Source organism: Netta rufina, assembly GCF_964035555.1.
Source record: "Netta rufina genome assembly, chromosome: 14".
In the NCBI taxonomy this organism is placed as follows: domain Eukaryota; kingdom Metazoa; phylum Chordata; class Aves; order Anseriformes; family Anatidae; genus Netta; species Netta rufina.
This window is the reverse complement of record NC_140137.1, coordinates 17621522-17643596: the sequence shown is the minus strand read 5'-3', so window position 1 is coordinate 17643596 and position 22075 is coordinate 17621522. Positions and strand designations below refer to the sequence as shown.

Here is a 22075-nt window from a genome sequence, read left to right as displayed (position 1 = left end):
GCAGCCGGTGCTGAGGTGCCCGCGGATCCCCTCTGAGGCAGGCTGAACCACCACCCGCCGCCTTTATGGCGACCTCCCCCCCACCCCCCCTCACAGCCCCATCCCCGGCCCCTCACGGCCAGGAAATGGCGGCGGGGCCGCTCCCGCCCCTCTCCCTCCTCCCTCCTCGCCCCTCCCTTCCCCGCGCCACCTCGCGGCGCGCCCCCGCGGCGCGGCCCCGCTCGGGAGCGCGCTCCTGCCGCCCGCCCGTCCCCGTCTCCGTCCCCGTCGTGCCCGCGCCCGCCGCCGCCGCAGCGCCGCTCCCTGCAGCGGGGAGCGTGGGGGGGAGGCCGGCGGCCGCCGCCCGCTGCCACCGCCCCGAGCCCGGAGCCCGGAGCCCCGCAGGCGCCTCAGGCCGCGCCGCTCCCCCCGCAGGTAGGTGCGGGCCGCTCCCCCCACACACGGCCACGGCGAGCCCCGGCCCGGTGCGGGCGGGCAAGATGGAGACCGGGGGGAGGGGAGCGGAGAGGAGCGGAGCGGGGCCGCGCTGTGCTTGGGGACCGGGGGGGGCAGCGCGGATGGACGGGCTCAGCCCCGCAGCGCCATCGCCGCCCTATGCCGGGCGGGGCAGGGGGGAGCCGTACCGGGCTGTACCGGGTTATACCGGGTTATATCGGGCTGTACTGGGTTGTACTGGGTTGTACTGGGTTATACTGGGCCGGTGGCAGCGCCCTGCGGCAGGTGGCGGCCGGCGCCAGCCCCTCCGAGCCCCCCGCACGCCCGGGGCTGCGGCGCTTTTGTCTCCCCGCAGCCCTCGCCCGGCCCCCGGCGGGCTCCGGCCTCGCCTCCCCCCCCCCCCCCCCCCCCCCCAAAATCCCCGATCCCCGGGGGGCTTCGATTCCCCTCGGGGCTGGAGCCCCCCCGTGCGCTGTGCTTGGAGTTGCAAGGAGTTGGGCGCATCCTGCTCGCTGCGTGGCCCTTAATTAATTAGCGAGGAGTTGCGCCTTTAATTGGCGTGCGGTGCTCCCTGGCTGGCTGGCTAAAGAAAGCAACAGTTATGTTGATCCATGCGGTGTGTTTTTTTCAAAATAAAGGAAGGCGAGGAATCCGTGTGTTTAATCCATTTTTAAAATTACATCTCGTTCCTATTTCAATTTTTATGTACCAGGGTTTCTCATAGAACTATTATTATTATTTATTTTTATTTTTTTTGGTCTATATCCTTAATTTTTAGGTCCAACCGTAACCAGAAAACCCCGCATCTTTGTCCAGTGTCCGCTGTTGACGAGATTCAACAAGTGGACTTTGTCCTTTTGCTCTCGTGCATTGCAGTGGCAGTGTCTGGGTGTGTTGGTGGGGGTCCGGAGCTTTTGCACTGACCCCACGGAGGTGCCCGTCGGGAGCTCAGCACCGGGACAAGGAGGTGTCTGAGCCCTCTCCTAAGCTTTAAACCCTTTCGTGGGAGGAGGTTGGGGAAGGAGGAGAGGGTAGGTGAGAACACCCATGGAGATGAATGAGCACCTCTTGCCTCTCGGAGCTGTTGTTCTGTTCCCTGGGGAGAGGAGCGGGTGGGTGAGAACACCCAGGGAGATGAATAACCACCTCCTGCTCCTCAAAGCCCTTGTTGTAGGCGATGGCGAGGTCTGCGCCGTGTTACCTGGGAACGGCTCCTCCAGCTGAACGGACAATTTTAAAAACACCCGTAATTCTTTCTGGAAAAAAAAAAAAAAAAAAGATGTACCTCTACCTGCCCTGTCATTCATATGCATATCTGACTTGCCTTGAAGTTGGGTAATTACAGAACCACAGGATAATCAGGGTGCAGCTTCACAACCTCGCTCCTCTAAGCCAGCCCGTCTGGCCTGATGGCTGCCTCCATCCTCTGCGGCCCCATCCCAGCTGTGGCTTTGCTTTTCCTCAGCCTCCGCTCCCTGTGCTGTGTTCAGGACTTGTCCGTACCCTTCATGAACGTCTTCTGAGTTCATTGTGTTGTCAAAAAGACAAATTTTTGAGGTCTGGCTAGCTTTTTAACTTAATGAGGCCAAGGGGGTAGACAGTAGGTAACGCGGTGTAGGCTAACCTAGGCCTTCAGTCTGTGCCGATGAAAATTGTGTTCCTGTTCCTCCTCTCCTGCCCCAGTGCCAGCCAACTGTTGTTTTTTCGTCCTCGCCGGATTGTTTTTCACCTGGGTATTGGCTCGTCCTGCTCTTGCACAATAGTTAGTGTTGGCACAAGGAATGGGAATGTGGGAGAGGAGGAAAGGGCAAGATTATCCTGTTCAGAAAAGCTGTGGATTCAGAGCGGTTTCTGTTGATTATGAAACCAAGCGGGCGGTTGTGTCGATGTAATTGGCGGTGCATGGTTAACGAGATCATTGACATGGCCCTCCTCGATTTTTGTGGACCCGTCTTTACCCTTTTAAGTGTCCTGTTTCTCCTCGTCACATCGCTCCGTGGTTACCTGACCTTAATTTCTGGGTGGAAAAAAAGTCAGCTGATGTTCTTGCTGATGTTGGCATGTGCCGAAACAGCCCGTAGGTATGCCTCGAGTGGTTTTTAAGGCTGGAGAGCCTGACAGTTACTTGTTTGCCAGGTTTTGCAATCAAATCCTGGTATCTAAAAGCTCACCATTAGCCTCGTTAGTGCGTGACTATCTGATCTTTGTGGGGGCAGCGCTGACCTCCGTGTACGGCACCAGGCTGGTGTTTGGGCTCTGGGGAGCTCTGCTTCTCCAGGGGTCCCAAGACTTATTTCCTCTTACCGCCAGGTATTGTAAGCTTTTGAGCTCGCATTGTAGCGAACAAAAGCAGCTTTCATCGCCTGCAGTCACACATCTAGAGCATTCCACGTGTGAGAAGTGTGCCGATCCTTTACCTCCGTGTTTTCAGCTGGGCATTTCCACACCCGCCGTGCAGGCCCGGGGCAGAGCTGCGGGGCCAGCGCTGCTGCCACCAGGACACCGCTCACGCCGGGGTTCCCCATGTGCACGTTATTTATTCTCGGCTCCAGGGAGGGCCCTCAGGGTGTCTTGGTGTTGATAAGAGAGGCCGTGGGCCCTCTGATCCCTGCGTGCACACAGGGGGCAGAAATTGGCTCGGGCCTGTGCGCGGAGTTCCCTTAGAGGGCACTTTGGGGGCTGCTGCTTGGGGTCTGGAGCGGGGGCTGTGAGGGGATGGTTTGTGTGCCCCCACAGCTCTTCCCTCAGCTTCCGTCACCCACCTTTGGCCGTTCTTCACGGTTATGTAAGAAAATGGCCTTTGGTCATCAGAGAAAGGACCGTGCTTGTGATTTCTCGTGTTGCATGGGGAATCCTTTGTTCCTCCATCTTTTTGCACAAAGAGTAACTGAGACAGACATTGTGCCCAAAATTACGTTTTCTCTCCTATTTGCAGCCTCGTGTTATTGCACCGGTTCTAGCAAGCCACTTGTGTAAAGAAATTGTCTTATATTGGGGCTGATTTTAATATATTTTACCTCATGTCAGATGAGAAAAATCCTATTACGTGATCAACACTGGGAAGCCCTTCATAAGCACGGGTTAGAGGAACCGCTTACCTAGTGTCAGAAGTAGATTATATTTCAAATGTAGGTTCAGACGTTATGGTATATGTTGTGACACTGATAGGGTTTCTTATTTAGTGTTTTTAAAATATTTACATTTATGGGGATAGTCCAGGTGCAGTATTTTTGAAAACAAGCAGCTGCGGGTTTTTTAAAAATCAGGCGAGGCCATATTTTAGTAATAGTTAACACATAGGAAAGGAGCTGACGATAAAAGCACCACTTGAAAATTGTTTAATGTGATATAATTCATCCTTTCTACTGACTGATGAAAGTATATTTCTCCCACCCACTATCCTGAGAGGGAGGAGCGAAAGCAATACTGTATCTCTGCCGCAGTCTGCAAAGGCAAAATGTCTGTGCTCTGGCTTCTTCAGCTTCCCCCCGCAGCAAAAAGGAGCCCTTTGGCATTCCCCGGAGCCTGCAGCCCCTGCGTTGCTGGACGTGGCATAGAGCTCTCTTTATGCAGGGAGCTCGAACAGAGTTGGTCCTGTGCTTCCCTCCAACTATTTTAATTGGTAGGAGTGACGTGCAGGGTGCCAGTACAGAAATAATGCTTCTGTTGCTGAGTGCGATGTCATGTACTTTATGTGGATTTGCTGTAAGGAGGGCTGGAGGATGATGAAAACGTGCTGGTATGGTCTCCTGCAGCTCTGTCGGTGCTGTTGAAGCCATTGCAACCTCAGCTGTGGAAAATCGCAGAAGTAGGAGTGGGTTTTCTACGCTCGCTCTTACTAAAATCAAAATCGTCCCTGTTGGCAGTAGGAGTTTACCTCTCCTGGTATCGTCATTTGAAAAGCTGGAGGTGTGCTTCCAGTTTTGTTCAGAGGCTCTGATTCAAAGCACATTTCAGCAGCAGCCAGCAGCGCTTGCAGAGAGCCAGGTCTGCTCCGGTGCGAGCCAGGCTGCCCGTGCAGAAAGCAGGCGAGGGTGAGACCAGAGGGGCTGCCTGCTTCCCCTGTTGGAGTGGGTTGTTCTGTTTAATGCAGATACCAGGTTGCAGCTCCAGGACTTTATAAAATACTTGATGTTTGAGTGCCTGTTTCCAGTCAGCTTTTGTACTTTCTCTGCTCTTGGAAGCTGCCATCTGGCCTGCGCCGACCACGAGGAAGGCAAAGGAAGGGGGTGATAGCCCAAGAAGGGTGTTTTATGCATCGAGACTTGACTAGTTTTGGTCTTAAAGTCTTGTATAGCAAACAGAACATGGTTGTTGTGTGGTTGTTTTTTTTTTTTTTTTTGGCATAGTTTCAAGCTGAGGGAGGGATGGGCTGTACCAGTAAAAGAAGCCTTAGCAGTTGTAAGCTAGAAATGTGCTGTATGTTAATCTGTGCTTAGGGGCAAAAGGAAGCACTCTCTCTCTATCCAAGAGTCACAGTATCGTTGGAATTAGGTGACATTTCTTAAGATTCTTTTTGTCTGCTTTGCCTTTAATATGGCTTCTGTTTTCATCTCCCAGCAGAAAAGAGCAAGAGGTTGACTGTGAACTACAAAAATCCTCAGGGCAGCCTCAAACATTGTGTATTGACTGATGAGCACTGCGAGCAAAACAAAACTGCACGCTCACCTCAGGAGTGCTAACGCAATTAACTTTGCAGGTACTCAGAAGAATGGGGATGCAGCGATACTGCAAAAAGTGGGGTCATTACCGTGGCCCTCTGGTCCCCCCGCAGCAAAACCTTGCAGGTCCCAGGTGGATGGTCCCATTTCTTTCTTCGTTCTAGCAGCCATGGAGCTCCTGTGCTTCATTGCACAGGAAGCTCTAACGCTGCCTTTCTTTTTCCAAAGCTAGTTTATCCAGTTGTCTCCTCCCTTCCTAAGCATTTCTATGAAAATAGATTACCAGATAGAAAAAGATCCAAACAGAAAACCCTCTGCAGCCGCTTTCCAGTAAAAATCTTCTCAAAATGCAACCAAATTTGTTTACTACAGTGCCTCATCTTAACTATTTGTTTATGTGGAGACATCCAACCAGTTTTAAAACTGATTTAAGTAAACTGTTGCAAGTATCTTTTACATATCTATTTACAGGTTTAAAACAAGTAAGTTTTGTTTCATTGGAAACTTTTCTGGCTGCTTTTACTGAAGAATGCTTGGACACAAAGTTGTGTGCGTTTGGCTATACAATTTAGCTAGAGTGGGATTTTTAAACTGGCATAGCTTTGCATTTTATACCAATCCTTGTTTATACTGTACGTACCCCTGCCAAGAAGCCTGCTTCCACTCTGCTGATAGACTCATGCAGTGTGCCTACTTTTTATTCCCAACTGTAACATGAATGAAGAAAAATATGCTGGAGGTGTCCGTGTTAATGTAACTAAGATAAAGATTTCCAAAACTTTTCATTAAAATGTCTTAAAACAAAAACAGAGACCATAAGCTTTGAAATACTACTTGAAATTTTCATGATTTGATAGAAAATGACCTAGAGAAAAACAAATATTAAAAAAAACCATTGTCAGTTTTTCACAGACTGTATTTTTTTAAGCTTCCTCCTCTTGTAAGAAATGTTAGACAGTTAGTGATTTATTCTTCCTTCCCTGTTAGTGACGGTGATGCAGACTGCCACCAGATGCAAGGTAAACCAGCATCGGCCAAGTTCTGTACGTCCCGGCAGTGTTTGTCAGGGCTGTCGTGGCAGACACACACACAAACACACGGGTATGGTACTGAAACCCAGGGTCTGGCAGGTCCAACAGGATGCCTTCCTGGGATCTGAGGACCTGCCGTGGTTCTCCCCAGGAAAGGTGGATGATTTCATCAATAGGAAAAATCCGTCTGGTTGTGATGAGGAGAAAAAGCAGCGAATAAGAATACTGGCATAGACAGGAGTGAATCTGGAAGGTGGGCAGTCTGCTGAGGAACCTTGAGGGCCCTGCATTGTTCAGTGCCTCCTCCCTGGTCTGGTGTGTTCCCTCAGATACCGGGCAGCTGAACTGATTGGCCTTGTGGCAGTCGAGTTTGGAGCAGCTTTTTGGGGCCAAAGCTGGTGTTTTAAGTGAGCACTGAGCCTAGAACTAACTGCTCAAAGTGTCCTCAAGTGTATCAGCAAACAGCTGAATAGCCTTTCAGTCGCTCTGCATACCCTGTCCTCAGTAAAAATACATTACCACGGAACCCTTATGTTTGTAATTACGTATTGTGAAAAATCTCAGGTATTTGTCGTGACTTTGTGGGCTGTAGCGGGGTTAAAGGAAGGTAATGTTTTCTTGACTGCTACCTAACATTAAGTTCCATTTTTATTGCTGCACCAAAAAGCCTGCTTGGTCTCTTGACCTGTATCTTACTTTCTTTGTTCTTTGCTAAATGCAGGCTTGCAAATTATTCTTAGTTGTTTCACTTGCTAGTCAACACCTGCAATAACAGTGGGTTCGTATTTGTTCTACCATAGCCCCACTCAACATTCAGAACTGTAGCACGTGGATAATCTCCACTAGTACCATTTATTATTTAAATTATATTATTATTACAATTTGACTATTTGTCATGAAACTGTGTTCAGATATTTGCACAGGAGTAACGCACATGCTGTAATATGCGTTTGTCAGGCCAAGGTGAATTGGGAGTAAGAGCTGGGACTGTAACTATTATAATCAGAGGGAAAGGGCACGGGGATTTACTCCTGGGTAAACAGACCCTTCCTGTTGTATTCTTTTCCTCTGGCTGGGAGGAGACCTTCACAACTGCCAAATAAATTCCCTAATCAATGGTAGACTTTAGATGTAGCTGTTCTAGGTGATATTCCATATCACCTAGAACATATCACCTATTACTGCGGGCAAAATGCCATGAATATTCCAGACCTTATCTGCTAGAGAAATTTACCACAGCAAGAAATGTTTAGTCTCCTAAACATGACCGGGAGGCACAGAAATTCTCTCAAGAGCCAGATATTGATTGCATTAATCTTGTCTTCAGCATGGTTAAATGTTATCTTGGACTGAGTATTTTCAGTTTATTTGAGCTGTGGAGGCAACACAGGCGAATTGAGTGAGGAAGGAGATCCTCCTGGTGCGCCTCGCTGCCTCCTTCCACCTCCACGGGTAGGGAACGTGAGGCAGTGTGTGTGCAGCTGCTATTTACAAGTGTTAATACTCAAAAAGCTGTAGACCACCAGCAATGCAGTAATATTATTTGTTGTGACTCTGCCCCAGTATGTGTGCTGAAGGGATTTCGTAGCACAACTGATCCATGTGGAGGCAGCGGCCTGTAGTTCAGGCTGAGGCCTTGCATGGGCGCCGCCAGGCCGGCCCTTGGGCCTGGGGTGATGCAGCAGCATGCGGGTGCCTCTCCCTCCCAGCCTCCTGGAGATGAGTCTTGTTTGAACAAGCAAGCCTCCGAAATGTAGCACAGCTCGAGCCATGGTAGCCTACCAGTAAAGCACAGGCTGTGTAAAAGCGGTGCTTGGCCGTGGTGGGTCACATTTGTTCCCCACAATGCCGGGAGGTGCGTGGCAACACGGATATCAGGACAAGTTGTATGGCTTTTCCCAACATCCTGGGCACAGTTTTGTGTCACTTTGTACCTGCTCACCTAACTGGGACAGCGTTGGCATTGCTGTGGTCTGGCATCTTCTGCTTTGTGCAAGATTCACTGTGTGCCTCTGCTTCCCCAGCTGCACGTCTGACCCGTTTCTGTGTTTCTTACATAATTGCGAGAAGAAGCAACAAAACTGATTAGTGTTGTATTAATTTGCTGCACTTACAACAAAATCTTAAGGAGCCTAGATCTGCTAAATCAGGAGGAGATGGTATTTTTCCTTGGGTGGTAGGCTGATCTTGCAACTGGAACAGCTAGGAGTTAGATGAGATTCGGTTAGAAGGGTTTTGAAATCAGAATGGGTGGCTATTAGATGTTCTGGTTGCTGAAATGCTTTTGTTCAGTTCTTTAATGTACTTCTCCACTAATTATACCCACCTGAATAATACATATTTTAAATAGTTGCTTTTAACTGTGTGTAGAGGGTTACCAGTCAAACCCTCAAATGAAAGCTTATTAAAACTTTTCATTTAAAAAAGTAATTTACTGACATTGGTTCTGTTTACTGAAAAGAGACAAAATGGTTTGTGCTCACTTTAGGAAACAGAGGTAACTCTTCAAGGATTTTCATGTGGAATGCTGCAGAGTTATTGTATGCTGATACACATTTGTCTCTCTTGTTTTTGATAGAAAATGATGCACCCTGTCGCCAGCGGTAATGCAGCTTTCTGTGGGACCGGCAAGAGCTCTTGCCTTAACGAAGACACCGTGAGGTCTGCCGATCAGTTTGACTTGTACGCCACGCAGCAAAGCAAATACGGCCACGCAGTCAGCCACAAACCGATTGCATGCCAGAGACAAGACCCGTTGAATGAATCACACCTGCAGACCACGAGCGGCAGGAATATAGAGACAAAAGACGAACTAAAGAAAAAGAAAAACCTCAACCGATCCGGGAAACGTGGAAGGCCATCAGGGACCACAAAATCAGCAGGGTACCGAACCAGCACGGGTCGACCCCTGGGGACCACCAAAGCAGCTGGATTTAAGACAAGTCCAGGCAGACCCTTGGGTACAACTAAAGCAGCAGGATACAAAGTCAGCCCAGGCAGACCTCCAGGTAGCATTAAAGCTCTATCACGGCTTGCAAATCTAAGTTATACTTGTGGCAGTGCAGCTTTTCCCTATCCTATGGTGCATAACAGAGGCTTACATGCTGCTGGTGAAACTAGTGGCAAACTCAAACAGCCTAATGAATGAAAGGAAGGAATTAGTAACTCCTTACTAATCTGCTTTACTTTGGATTTTGGCATGTTTCTTGCATTTTATTGTAGCATTTGCATACGTTTGAGTTTCTAGATTTTCTTTTTATTCAAATAATGCCATAGTGTATGGGTGCAGTTCAGTAACTTTTAAAGCAATGTTGAGAGGGCACTGGCATAAAGGGTTTTTTGTTGTTTTTAAACCATAATTTATTAGCAAGTCTCAACTGATGCATATACCATGGTGTCTCTGAGTAATATTCGTGTTCCTAGTTTTACATTCAGTTTCTGGTAAATCTAGTTTTGTGATTATGCGTTAAGTAATTGAAATGAGGAGGATAGAATTAGCTGGCTGTTGGCTCGTGATGTGGCCTATCTCACAATAAGGAACTCATCCAGATGAGTTCTTACTTGATAAAGAAAATGCTTGGGACTGTTTAACTAGTAACAACTGCAAAATTCTGAGTTCCTGTGTGTTTTTTAAAAGGAAGGAATAGAAAGCAAACTATGTTTTCCACTCCTGCAGGAGCTTCTACAGACCTCGAACAGATACTTATAAAACTTATTAAAAAAAAAAAAAAAAAAACAGACCAAAAAACAACCTTTTTTTTCAGTGTTGATTTCAGGTGGCTTTTGTTTCTGGAGTTGTAGCATTAAGTTGATTTCTACTAATGTTCCAAAAATGTTTTTGAAATGATTAAAGAAAGCTGAAAGTTTGTGCAGCGCATTACAGCTCCACAGCGCCTTATTAATACAAGCTCGTTTGCCTTTAGGTGATAGCTGTTCTTTTTGTTATGCTGATACAGGATTCTTCTATGTAATTTCGAAATGCCTGATAGTACATATACCAAACCACAAATAATTCTTTAAAATTTGAAATATTTTGTAAGAAATTAAGTACTGTTCATTCCAGTTACGCACTCGGTTAATATTAAACAGTACATTCTTAATCTGTAAATAGCTATTTACACTGTTTTTTGCCTTTAAAATCTGTGCTTAGGTGGCGACAGTTTAATAGCTTTTAAAGTATTAATCTATAATGTTTACAAATTAAACTTTTTAAATAGACACTGTTGCCAAGTTTTCAGACTTAGTTTTGCCAGATATTCCTGGAAATACAGATATTTCATTGTTTGACACTTATACTATATTTAAGTTATGGAAGGTTATATATCTACCAAAGGACACCATTTTCATGATTTATAAAAGCAAACTGTATAGCTGATGCAAACAGGATGCAGTTTACTGCACTGCTAGACCCCAGATATAAAGTACTTCATAGGAATTCATCTATGCATGCAAGCTGAAAAAAAATGTTGTTGGTTGACTATAAATACCTTTCTTGACTCAAACTAAAACCTTCGCTCCTTCCAAAAGAAATGTTCCATTTTTCAACTGGGTGTGTTTAATTTTTTTTTTTTTTTTAAGTGTGAGAGAGAGTGTGTGTGTGTGTAACATGTGCACATACTTTAATCTAGACTCAAAAAAAAAAATCAGTCCTCAATGTTGCATATTGTTTGTTCTAAGTTTATTTTTACTGGAATTAAAGCGTTTTTTTCACCTGGAAGAAAGTTTATATTTAAGTTGTTTGAAGTAAAATGTGACTTTATGATAAATTTGCAGCTTCAAATATCTGGGGTGGGAATATATACAGCTTGGAAATCTGGGGAGCAGAAGAAAATGGGTTAATTAGAGCTTGTGCTGATTGAGTAATAGTACTGATAATTTTTGTTAATGTAATTGCTATTCTGGCCTGCTGTCATTTTGATGAGAACTCTTGATTTCAGTGATGACAACTTAAGAAACAGATGTCATGTTTCATACCTTTTTTATCAGGAAAAAAGCAGCAAGCCTTCAGGTGTTCCAGTGATGCCTAACACATAATGAGCTGGACTTTATGCTGTACTTTACAATAGGTGTGTTGAATTGTTTTTGGGGAACTGTGTATGCACTGGCAACTAAGACAATGAACCTCAACTGTACTGGATGGCTCCTTAGTCGATACACGAACTAATGGCAGCTAAACTGCTACTAAAATGGTTTCTTCATGCTGAAGCTATGAAATCCAGTTACACGTTCTGTTCCTCAACAAACTCGCAAGCCTGAAATTTAGCAATCTTTCTCAGAACGATGTCACTTCTGACACATGCAAAATGCTAACGTGAGTTAATTCACCCTCAGGATCCGTGCTGTATTGGCTGTTTTTAATCATGATTTTTCAACAAAAGACTGCTTTAAGTTCTTTCCTGAACTCAGCTGGGAAAGCAGTCCTCTTCAGCTGAATGTAGTAACTACAGGAGTGTCACACCTCGCTGGCAAGGAACGTGTTGCATGTCACCACTGTACCTTGGAGAAACTCCACTTCTTACCTCCTTCTGTTTATCCCGTTTGCTCCTGTTTCATTTCTCACTTGTGCATCGACTCAATGGTGCTGTGCTGTGTGTCAGGAGATAATGCAGATGTATTGCTGTTCTGCTAGTATAATGAATTTTGTATTCAAGTATGCTGATGAAATAATGAAATCATCTAAGCAATTTCTGTTCATTACAGTGTTTATTAATTATATCAGATGAAATATAATCCCGGTAAAAAAGCAATTAACGTTGTCAATTGTGAAATGATGAGCATAAAGTAGGAAAGTGTTGGTGGAGTCTGTAAAGGGCTGCTTGGCACCCAAGCTTTAGCAAGGAGACCAGAAGTGTGCTGCTGGGCATTGCCCAATTCTGGTTTGTTTTACATCTGACCGTAGCTTACTGGTGCCATGCTGAAAGGGGATGAAAAAAAAGAAGTAAGAGATTCAAAGTGAAAAAGGAATGGAATTTTCAAATACTTCTGCTTTGCCTATGTATAATCTAGAGAATACATTGTGCTTTTTTAAAAAAAAACATTCTTCTTTCCACGATAAACACTGAAGCAGCATGTTAATGCCTAAACTTTATTAGTACCAGTGGGAAAACTGGCCTTTTCCCCCATAGTATGAAAACATAACTTGTAAGGTAAATTGCTTATTTTATATGATATATCATAATTCAGCTATTCATAAGCTAGGATCACCGTTGTGTGTTAACACTGTTCAGAAGATCGACATGTCAAGTTTGTTTTTTAATAATTTCTTTTAATTATCAAGTTCCTAACGTCTTATTTATACATAAAGGAAATGTATTCGCTTGCTATTATTCCTTACTGATGCTATACAAGTTCACTGTTTAATATACATATAGTAACTACTATTCAGTTTCTGATTAAATTTACTTAAACTTAAACCAAATAATTTTGCTACTATAAAGTCTTGCACTGGACATATTCAAGATGCTAGCACCATATTTTGGCAGAAATAAAACAGATACCATCAGAAGTGGCTAACTTTGATATTAAATATAGTATTTTTAAAATCAGCTGTTAGCCTTGTCACTAAGGCAATGTTCTTTATATCTTGGATTTAGTTTAGACTATTCAGAATAACTATGTATCGAGAGCCATTAAAGATCTCTGTTCCGAATGAATATATTTTCATTTCGTCTGAAAGAACTTAAGAGTTTGGTCAGGACAAAACCAAGCCTTGTCGGTGAAAAGTGATGTGAAAAGAATTACTTGGAACTACAATACACAGAGTAATTCAGATGTGAATTGAACTCCCTCCCCCATTTTCGAAGAGCTTTAAAAGGCAGAGAGCAATGTGAAGTCATTTGTCTGATGGCTTCATTAGCTGTGACTCTGCCGTTCTTTGTTGTGTGTATAATAACGTTTCATGCTATCCCTAGAGTTGACAGTTAAAACAATTGATAATAATCGTAAATACTTTGAACTGCAAACTTAATTTCTGACCACAAAAGAAGTTTATTCTTCTCTATTTTAATGCATATATTTTAACACTGCTTAAATATATTTATGACTTTAGTAGAGACTAGACCTTTCTCCTTGTGATTTTTTTTTCCAAATAGATAAGTCTGTATTCTGAAGTTTGAACCACTTTATGATATTTTAATCTTTCATCATTTGCTTTTCCACAGGTTTACTTTGGGGGAAACAGTAATCTGTTAAATAACTAGTATCAGCACCCTGTCCTCTGCTGTAAAAAGCCTGATTAGATACTGTGTATGTTTTTATGTCCATGAACTTGAGCTACTCGTGTGCAATTATGTGTATGGGAATGGAGTAGTGTTCATGATCTGTATTTACATCATCATATGGATGTATATTTATTAATAAAGTTAATACTTTAAAACCTAACAATTTTTTTCCTCTTTTGTTAATATATATTTTTTAAATTCTGGCTTAAGATTCCTATTGGCAGCATATCAGACCAATAACTTTAACCTGTCTCTGTTTTAAATGGAAATGCAGTGATTTTACCATTTGTTCTCCCGACGTCTCAGTCGTAGGTAAGTGTAAAATGTTAAGGTACAACTTGTACAGATTTTGCTTAAAATCAAATGATCTGTTCTGCTTTGTCCCTTGCCTCCCTGAAGTGTAGCTGAATCTAGCTCCAACAGACTGTGTTTGTGCTTGTGTGGACTTAAAAATGCACAAAGAATCTGGGAGAGTTGGAGGACCACTTACTGTGCAAGATTTACGTAAAATAAATAAGCCCACCTTTCCAGCATGCTTTGCTTTCTGAACTTGTGTGCATTGCTTATAGGCAAGTCCCATAATTTGCATTAAGGCAAAAAGCCTGAATGGGTTGCAGGGTGCTAGGAAATAGAGGAATGTTCCTTGTTTTTCAATAAATTGAAAGTGCTGCAGCAGTAACTTAATCATTCTTATCCCTTCACTCAGATATGAGAAGAAACAAGGAAGGGAATGAGTGCTGTGTATACATGTGTAGTAAGTTTTTAACTTTCTTTCTCTGTTGCACGTGGGAATCAGTTTGAGAGTACTTGCTTTTACTGGAATAGTGGTCGTTACTCATTATTGAATATCATATTTATCCCTTCATCCTAGTAATATTCTAGTTTATTTTTATTGCTTATGTGCTCTGGATACAACCGACCCCCCCTGGTTTTGCCCCTCTACTGAAGGTTTTCAATAACTATGAGGCAAGATGGGCAGTCCGATGGATGCAGAGCTACAATCCAGTTTGCCAGGACTGCTTCCTTTCCTTGCTCCCCAACACCATCCATTTTCTATTCCACATACTTCCAGAGACCCCGAATATTTCTAGTATTGAAACATTTTAGAAGTCATAGTTGAAGCTTCTTTACAGACTTCAAGTTGCTTTTAATCAGAAAAGATCAGAAAATACATGTTTTTGTTTGTTTGTTTGTTTGTTTGTTTTGATTGTAAATGTTTGGCTTTCAACAGATTCATTTTACTGGATACATTCACAACAGAGTTAGACTACAGTCTGTTGTGTTTTGGTCTAAAGATCAGTTGCTGGATGTGATTTCTTGAAGGAAGTGAGCTTTTTTTTTTTTTTTTTTTTTTTTTTTTAATGAAAACTTGAGCATTGGATGTTGTCATTGATAAATGATACCATGCAACAATTCAGGCTCTTTATCTGTATTGGAAGGTGCTTCTCTGATTGCATGATTGTTGTGTAATAAACTGAAAGATAAAAATTGCAATGCGATCTGCTCCCTCGGTATACAGTTGGTGTGCGATGCCAGGTGCTGCGTTTCTGATGACAGAATCAGTTTATGATTTATTCATGCAGACAGACCAGCAGTGTTGGCTTGTTTGCTTCACAAGTTGGATGTCTTAAAGGAAGCTTTAAGGTGGTTATATCTTCCTGATAATTCCATTTATGGGTATGATTAGACACCAAAGCTTGCTTCGGTGCTGGACTGGCATCTTTTTGCTTTTGGAAAATACCTGTCTCGATGGTATCTCTTCAAGTAGCTCAAATAGTACACTGTGAATTAGCAGTATCATACCCATGCAGTATGATAGCTCAGTGGTGTGTCTTTTTGGACCAAGACGAATGAAAATTGTTTTAACTGGTAATCATGTAAAGCTTTAATAACTAAAAGTAAAGGGCTGACTTGCATTGTGTGCTATTTTTATCAGAGTTCTGCCTGTGGCTCTGTGTTTATTGTTTAACATTTAAGAGAGGTGGGGCCTGACCATACTGGATTGGCAGCCCGAAAGCTACTGCCTTCTGCAGCTGGCTGTCACCCAGGTTCCCTGCGTGGCCTAAGGATGACAAGGGCTCATTTTTTCCCATGAGTGGATAGATACGTGGCTTATCTTGCAAGGTTGCTGGAAGGAATCATTAGATAAGAACTTTTAACTACTTTGAAGCTGAAAAATGTTGTGGAGTTGTTAGGTGTTATTTAAATGATCTGAGGCAGATAAATCTTCTTGCCTTTCATGTTGCTTTTTTTTTTTTTTTTTTTTTTTTTCATACCACAAAAGCTTGTTGTAATTAGTGAAAAAATATCACAGTAACAATTAGTGCGAGTTTGATTATTTAGAGTAGGCCTTTGAGATGTGCATAAAACTAAAAAGTGTATTTGCTGTTTCAAGTGGTCATGTTCTTAAATATTCAACTGCGGCCATGTTGAGAAAACAAAGATTACAAAGGCACACATCCCAAATTCAGGTGTAGGTTAAAGTTGTTCATGCAACCTCAGCCTGTGTTCCAACTCAAATGCTTGTCTTATTTTCTCCTACCTAATCTTTGTACTGTTGAATACACAGAAAATCGTAGCTGTGAGTACGTGTCAGGATTACATAGGAGTGGAAACTTGTCTTGAAGACCACGGCATTGTCTCTGTCCCAGTCTCTTTCACTCCTTTCCTTGCCACGATACCTGTGAAGGATCTTGCCCAGCATTACTGAAATCTGTGGTGGTGTGTGAAATTCAGCTGCTGAAATATAAGATGCACAGATGACCGCAAAGTTTTGGTGTATATCCATGGGTGCAACAAAAGACTCAGTTACGCAAATCCTCCCCTTTGCTAAATTTCAGATCCTTCCCTAACAAACAGAGCTATTCTACTGTATCCAAGATTTTTGAATAGATGCAAAACAATGTATTTTTTTTTACTAGTTCTTCCTGAAAACAGACATTTTGCATTAAAAATCAGAAAAATGTAAGCCACCAAACAGTTGTGCAACAAAACTGGCAGGCATCTTAATGTGCCTTGTCTGTATAATGTGTAAGCACTGGGCTAGTACATTTGTTGTGACTTAGGTATAAAGCCTATCTATAATTCCTGAGAGTTAATTTGTTACATTAATGCTTTTTTTATCATCAGCATAAAAAGTATGCAATATTGCACAAACTTCTTGCTTTCTGTTCTGGTAGGAAGAATATTATGTTAGGATTAAATCTGATAAGTGTCTCAGATGCAGGTATGTTGCCACAAATGTATCTGTTAGAGATCTGGAACGCCATCACTGGTGTTGGAGATCTGACACCACCCAGGGCAGCGGTAGGTGAAGGACTCTAAGACTGATGGCACAGAGCCATGAGCTGCAGCCACACGTACTCCTTCACCAGGAGGAAGAAAATGGGGCTGAGCTTGAAAACGCCACTTTTCTTGCCACAATTAGGGCTGGGGGAGCTTTTTCCTGACTAGCCCACAGCAACGTGGATTCGTATGTGTGTTGGCTCTCAAGTTTGCTTGCTTGATCTGTATCAACCAGTCTAATTAAATATTTTCTATTTGCAAGCCTCACTTATGTTTTATATCTTTAGGCTACCATAGTTTCAGTATTAATATTAATGCAAATGGGACTTGGAAGGCAAGAAAAACAAAAACATTTTTCCAAGAAAGAAAATGTGCGCTATAAGAAAGGAGTTGATGCGCCCCACAGTAAAAGCAAAGACACAAATCCCATTTCCATAATAAAGCTCTGACATCCATATTAATTTATGTGCATGGACAGTGTTTTCCTGGGTGTTTTTTTCTCCCCAGTATGTACGTGTGGTGCCTACTCTCCTAGGTCATGCTCTTGGCTCAGTTCTGACATGTCCCAATCATGAAGCTTCAATATTAAATTGAAAGTGAGTTAGAACTAACTCTGTGACAGGATTTTTCTTTTTTTTAAATAATATTCATCTTGCCTTTCAGTTTGGAAGCTTTGCTTGATATGACAGACAGGCCCTCTTTTATTTTTAGCTGTAAATATACACACACACACATATATATATATATATATGCCTGTAGTCTGTGGGCTTTTTACCCATGGCCGTCCGTAAAAGCTCCTCAGGAGCCAAACCACCGTGAGGAGGTGGAAGCAGCCCCAGGCTGCTGCCCCGGGGGACAGTGGGGCGGTTCGGGGGACAAAAGCGAGAAAATTGGGTAAAAGTTCTTTATTTTGTGCAGTTTATGTGAACATTTTACTGTCCTGGAGCGCCGAGCCCCGGCGGTTTGCGGATAACCCCGCCTGAACCGCGAGGCGTTCTCGGGACAGCGCCCGCCTCAGCGCGCCCAAGATGGCGCCCGCCGCCCTCTCTCCCGCCCGCCACCGCGCACTGCGCAGGCGCGGGAAGCGGGGGCCGCGCCGGAAGCGGAAGCGGATCCCGGAGCCCCGGCGGAAGTGGCGGTTGTCCGGGGAGACGGAGCGCGGCGGGGCCGGGATGTGGCGGCTGCTGCTGGCGCTGGCCGGGCTCGGCGGGGCCCTGGCGGCCGGTGAGGGCGGCGGGCGGCCGGGGAGAGGGGCTGGTGCCTCCCCTCTGATGTGCTCCGAGTCCGGGGCCGCCCCTCGGTGCTGAGCTCGGTTTGGGGCCTCAGTGGACAAGGCCTGTGAGGGGCGGCTGAGGGAGCTGGGGGGGGTCAGTCTGGGGAAGAGGAGGCTCAGGGCAGGCCTCATTGCTCTCTGCAGGTACCTGAAAGGAAGGTGTAGGGAGCTGGGGGCCGGCCTCTTCTTGCAGATAGCCAGTGACAGGACCAGAGGGAATGGCCTCAAGTTGGGCCAGGGGAGGTTCAGGCTGGAAATGAGGAGATATTTATTCTCAGAAAGAGCAGCCAGGCATTGGGATGTTTTGCCCAGGGAGATGGTGGCATCACTGTCCCTGGGGGCGTTCAAGGAAAGGCTGGGCGTGGTGCTTGGGGACATGGTTTAGTGGGTGATGGTGGTAAGGGGTGGTTGGGGCAGGTGATCTTGGAAGGCGTTTCCAACCCTAATGATTCTGTGATTCTGGTGCAGGGGATGTGACGGAGCTGAGCGCCGCGGGGACCCCCCCAGCTGCTGCTGCTGGCTCCGCGCAGGTTGGTGGCGGCGAAGCGGTGCGGTACCGGACTGCAGAAATGGCCGACGCGATGCTGGGCAGCGGGCTCCCAGCCCAGCAGGCCAAGGGGCTCTCGGTGGTGCCAGGGGATGCGAAGGAAGAGCAGGAGTCCGCTTCCACCACGACTGGGACTTGTGAGGCAGCAGCAGGCGGCAGTGGGGAGTGTGAAGCAGGGAGCAGGCCCTCAGCTCCTCTTGCCCAGCCCGACACGCAGGGCCATGAGCACGCAGTGGGCTCGCCCGTCGTGCTGGAGACTGTGCTGCCCGGCACTGCTGAGGAGCCCAACAGCACTGAGAGCGTGAAGACCCCCAAGGTGGCCTGCGAGGAGAGGAACGTGACTGGGATCAGCAACTTCACGCTGCAGATCCTGAACGTGTCCCAGGTAAGCAGGCCACCCCTTTTAGGGCTCTGTGCTGCGTGTCTGTTTCTTCAGTATTTGACTCGGTGGATTTCCTTGCGTTACAGCCTTTCTGATATTGACAAGGGAAAAAATCTGAGTGAGAAAGCTGTTTGTGTCATTCTGAGTAGAAAAAGTGGAGAAATGGCTCAATCCACGAGCCTGTGTGTGCCTGTAGCAAATGGTCAGCCTTCATGCACTGTGCATTAGTGTCTCTGGAATTGTTAATGGCACTTATTGCCAGTAGCAGTGCCTATTTCTAGTTCTTTCTTGTAATAAAGGATGTTTTTTTAATTAATAAACTTGTTAACCTCTTGAAAAGTTTCTCTTAAACACTTGTCCGTTTATTTTAAAAAGCTTTAAAACAAATGTGCAGCTACTCGATAAATCTTGTCAAGTATCTGATTGTTTGCTGAATTATGCGTTTCTATGTAGGATTGTTCTGTTAAATATTTAATTATCTGTGTCTGTTCTGCTTTCTTTAAGGATCTGATGGAGTTCCTAAACCCAAACAGCAGTGACTGTACCTTAGTCTTGTTCTATACGCCGTGGTGCCGCTTTTCTGTTAGCCTGGCCCCTCATTTTAATTCTTTACCTCGAGCATTTCCAACTCTGCGCTTCCTGGCACTGGATGCATCACAACATAGCAGGTAATTTACATGTCCCATCCTCTAATGTCTTATTTACAATAGCAAGTTTTGTGTTTTAAAAACAGGAGTGTTTTGTTTTAATGTTTAATATAAATAGTTATGGGTCCCTTTTATTTTTGGCTGTGCCCTTTCCTTTTTTTTCCTATGAACAACTTTACAGAAAGGAACTGCTACTCTATCAACAGCTATAATGAACCTGGAAGTTGTGTTCTGTTATCTACCTTTTTCATTATTCTGAAAAGTGCTAAATATTCCATTCACCCCCATATATATCCTTTGATAACAAAATTTGTATGCATACAATACACGTGTGAAGAAGCAACGTACTGATTCACTGCTGAATCTTACATTATTGACATAATTCATTAGCAAACCTCCTTAATACTGCACAAAATGGTTACACGTTTTCTTATGAAGGGAGAAATTAATTTAGTAAAACTGACACATTGTGGCTATCTTTGTTCCTTTCTCCAGTGGATTTCTTTTCCTTATACCTTGCATTTGCTTTGTGTTCAACAGTTTATCAACTAGGTTTGGAACCGTAGCCGTGCCCAATATCCTCCTTTTCCAAGGCGCTAAACCTATGGCGAGATTTAATCATACAGACAGAACGCTGGAAACACTGAAAGACTTCATTTTTAATCAAACAGGTTTGTAAATCAGCTCTGATGCATCAAAAGGAAGAACAGGTTGGCTTTTACCTCCAAATGCAGCCTTCCTCCTCCTGTTGGTTGTTATTTAAGATGAATTTTATGAAAACCTTGAGAGGATCTGGCAGAGGTGGCTGCAGTCTGCTGGGTTTTGGGGCACACTGAAACCAGGAACTTAGTGGGTTGCTTTCACAGAGAAGGGGGAAACTGAGGGGTTTAGCTAGAGGGACTGAGAACATCTTCACGCACAAATATTTAATTTGGGATAAAAAGGCACGTAAATCGTGGGAACATTGCCATGCATGTTTGCATTTTTGGGGAAAAAGACAATTTCAGTTCTTGTGCTAGAGGGGACAAAAGGACTCCAGTTTCCTTGATACGGCTGTCCACATTGTGAGCTCCGTGCCTCTCTGGTCCTACTGTGCTGTGTTCAGGAAGGAAAACCAAAAACCCCATGCACAGCCTTCATTAGAGGCCAGAAGGTGTTATATTTGCTAATGCAGCAGAGATATTTTAAAACAACCCCCATGTAAACGTACAAAAGGCCCTGCTGTGGAAGAACAAAACAACCCTTTTCCTGTTAAAAACATTTGCATACACTTTGATAACATTTTGCCTTTACATTAGCAAACTACATACTCAACGTGTTAAAACACAAGGACTGTCAGCAAAATGCTGAGTCTAACTGTGCACGTGCCTTAATTTGAGAACGAGAACAAAGCTCCAAATACATAAAGCTTCTCTATATTTAATGATCATTACGGGGGTTGATCAAATGCTTTCTTTTTCAGGTATAGAAGCTAAAAACGATGTGACTGTGACAGAGGAAGACTGGGCTGGGCCCCTGCCAAGTGTCCTGACCAAAGGAATAGACTGGCTGCTCCTGTTTTCCTTGCTCTTTCTTGCTAGCTTTATCATGTATGCTACCATTCGAACTGAGAGCATTCGGTGGCTGATCCCAGGACAAGAGCATGAACATCAAGAATAATCTGAGATGCTGAAACATGGACAAAATTTCCTGGGTGTCAGTAAAGCGGGAAGTTGTGCGGACTGGAACTACATAAGAATGAACTATTGAATTTGTTGGTTGTAATTTATAATGTTGACTCAAAATTGGCTTTATTTATCAACTACTGAATCTGTAAAATGCCAGCTGAGGCAATTAAAGCAGTGAGTAAACAAATACGAAGAAACACAAACTAAGAAAGTATTTATTGAAGTTTTCTGACCTGCTTATTTTTCATGAACTTTAATGTAAATACGTGATGCAGTTCTACTTGGCTCTTCTGAAGAGGTCCCCAGACTTTGTAGACAGGATAAGATTTCTGCAGTACATCGGCCTGTGTACGTGGTACTGCTCGGCTCAGGAGTCGAGCTGCTTTGATGGAATGATGGAATCTTGTACAGAACCTACGGATGTATGAATTTATGCTTCCACATGGACGATGTGGTAAGCATGGTGGAATTAGGATGTATTGGCCCACACGGATCGTACTCAACTTTTTGCTTATGTATTCCTGAAACAATAAAACCTTACAGGGATATGCTGGTGAATGGTGATGTTACTAAATTATTTTGTCAGTAAAATGAACTACAAAGAGGAAGAATAAGTTTTAAAACACAATGTACTTCAAATGAGTTATTCCACTGTCTGAAAAAGATTTTAATATTAACTGTATGTATTTGCTTTGTACTGTGGGGTACAGTAATACCAGCAATAATAAAAATTCTGAAATTTGTTTTACAGCTCTTGCCAGGTGACTGTTTTCCACCTATGATACACGGGGGTTAGGTGCTCGCTGTATTCCATGACTTTTGACTTAGTGGCAGTTCTTTGTAAGGTGTAAAATCATTTCCAAAGTTCATTGTGTGTGTGCAATTTATTTACCGCTTCCCTCTAGAATGAAATTGCATTCATTGTCC

The 22075-nt window shown here is 44.1% G+C and overlaps 2 protein-coding genes across 3 annotated transcripts; both read left to right on the top strand.

Moving 5' to 3' along the window:
* The first annotated feature begins 211 nt into the window (after positions 1-211).
* LOC311214609 (UPF0461 protein C5orf24 homolog) lies at positions 212-13501 on the top strand. 2 transcript variants are annotated; one of them, XM_084295283.1, is made up of 3 exons: positions 212-414; positions 8706-9135; positions 11114-13501. In XM_084295283.1, exons 2-3 carry the CDS (start codon positions 8709-8711, stop codon positions 11152-11154), a joined length of 468 nt encoding a protein of 155 aa, XP_084151409.1. In that variant the 5' UTR covers positions 212-414; positions 8706-8708; the 3' UTR covers positions 11155-13501. The 2 variants fall into 2 exon arrangements, with proteins under 2 accessions (XP_084151409.1, XP_084151408.1); XM_084295282.1 differs by lacking the exon at positions 11114-13501 and having other exon boundaries at positions 8706-11078.
* Positions 13502-17754: 4253 nt separating this feature from the next.
* On the top strand, positions 17755-21862 carry TXNDC15 (thioredoxin domain containing 15). The gene is made up of 5 exons (XM_084295281.1): positions 17755-17856; positions 18374-18837; positions 19339-19502; positions 20022-20152; positions 20944-21862. Exons 1-5 carry the CDS (start codon positions 17805-17807, stop codon positions 21138-21140), a joined length of 1008 nt encoding a protein of 335 aa, XP_084151407.1. The 5' UTR covers positions 17755-17804; the 3' UTR covers positions 21141-21862.
* The last annotated feature ends 213 nt before the right edge of the window (positions 21863-22075 follow it).

Excerpts from the sequence above, each read along its gene's own strand:
- LOC311214609 (XM_084295282.1), top strand. The coding sequence starts at position 8,709 with ATGATGCACCCTGTCGCCAGCGGTAATGCAGCTTTCTGTGGGACCGGC.
- TXNDC15 (XM_084295281.1), top strand. The coding sequence starts at position 17,805 with ATGTGGCGGCTGCTGCTGGCGCTGGCCGGGCTCGGCGGGGCCCTGGCG. Across the intron at positions 17,857-18,373 it reads CGGCGGGGCCCTGGCGGCCG|GGGATGTGACGGAGCTGAGC; the intron begins GTGAGGGCGGCG and ends ATTCTGGTGCAG. Across the intron at positions 19,503-20,021 it reads GATGCATCACAACATAGCAG|TTTATCAACTAGGTTTGGAA; the intron begins GTAATTTACATG and ends TGTGTTCAACAG.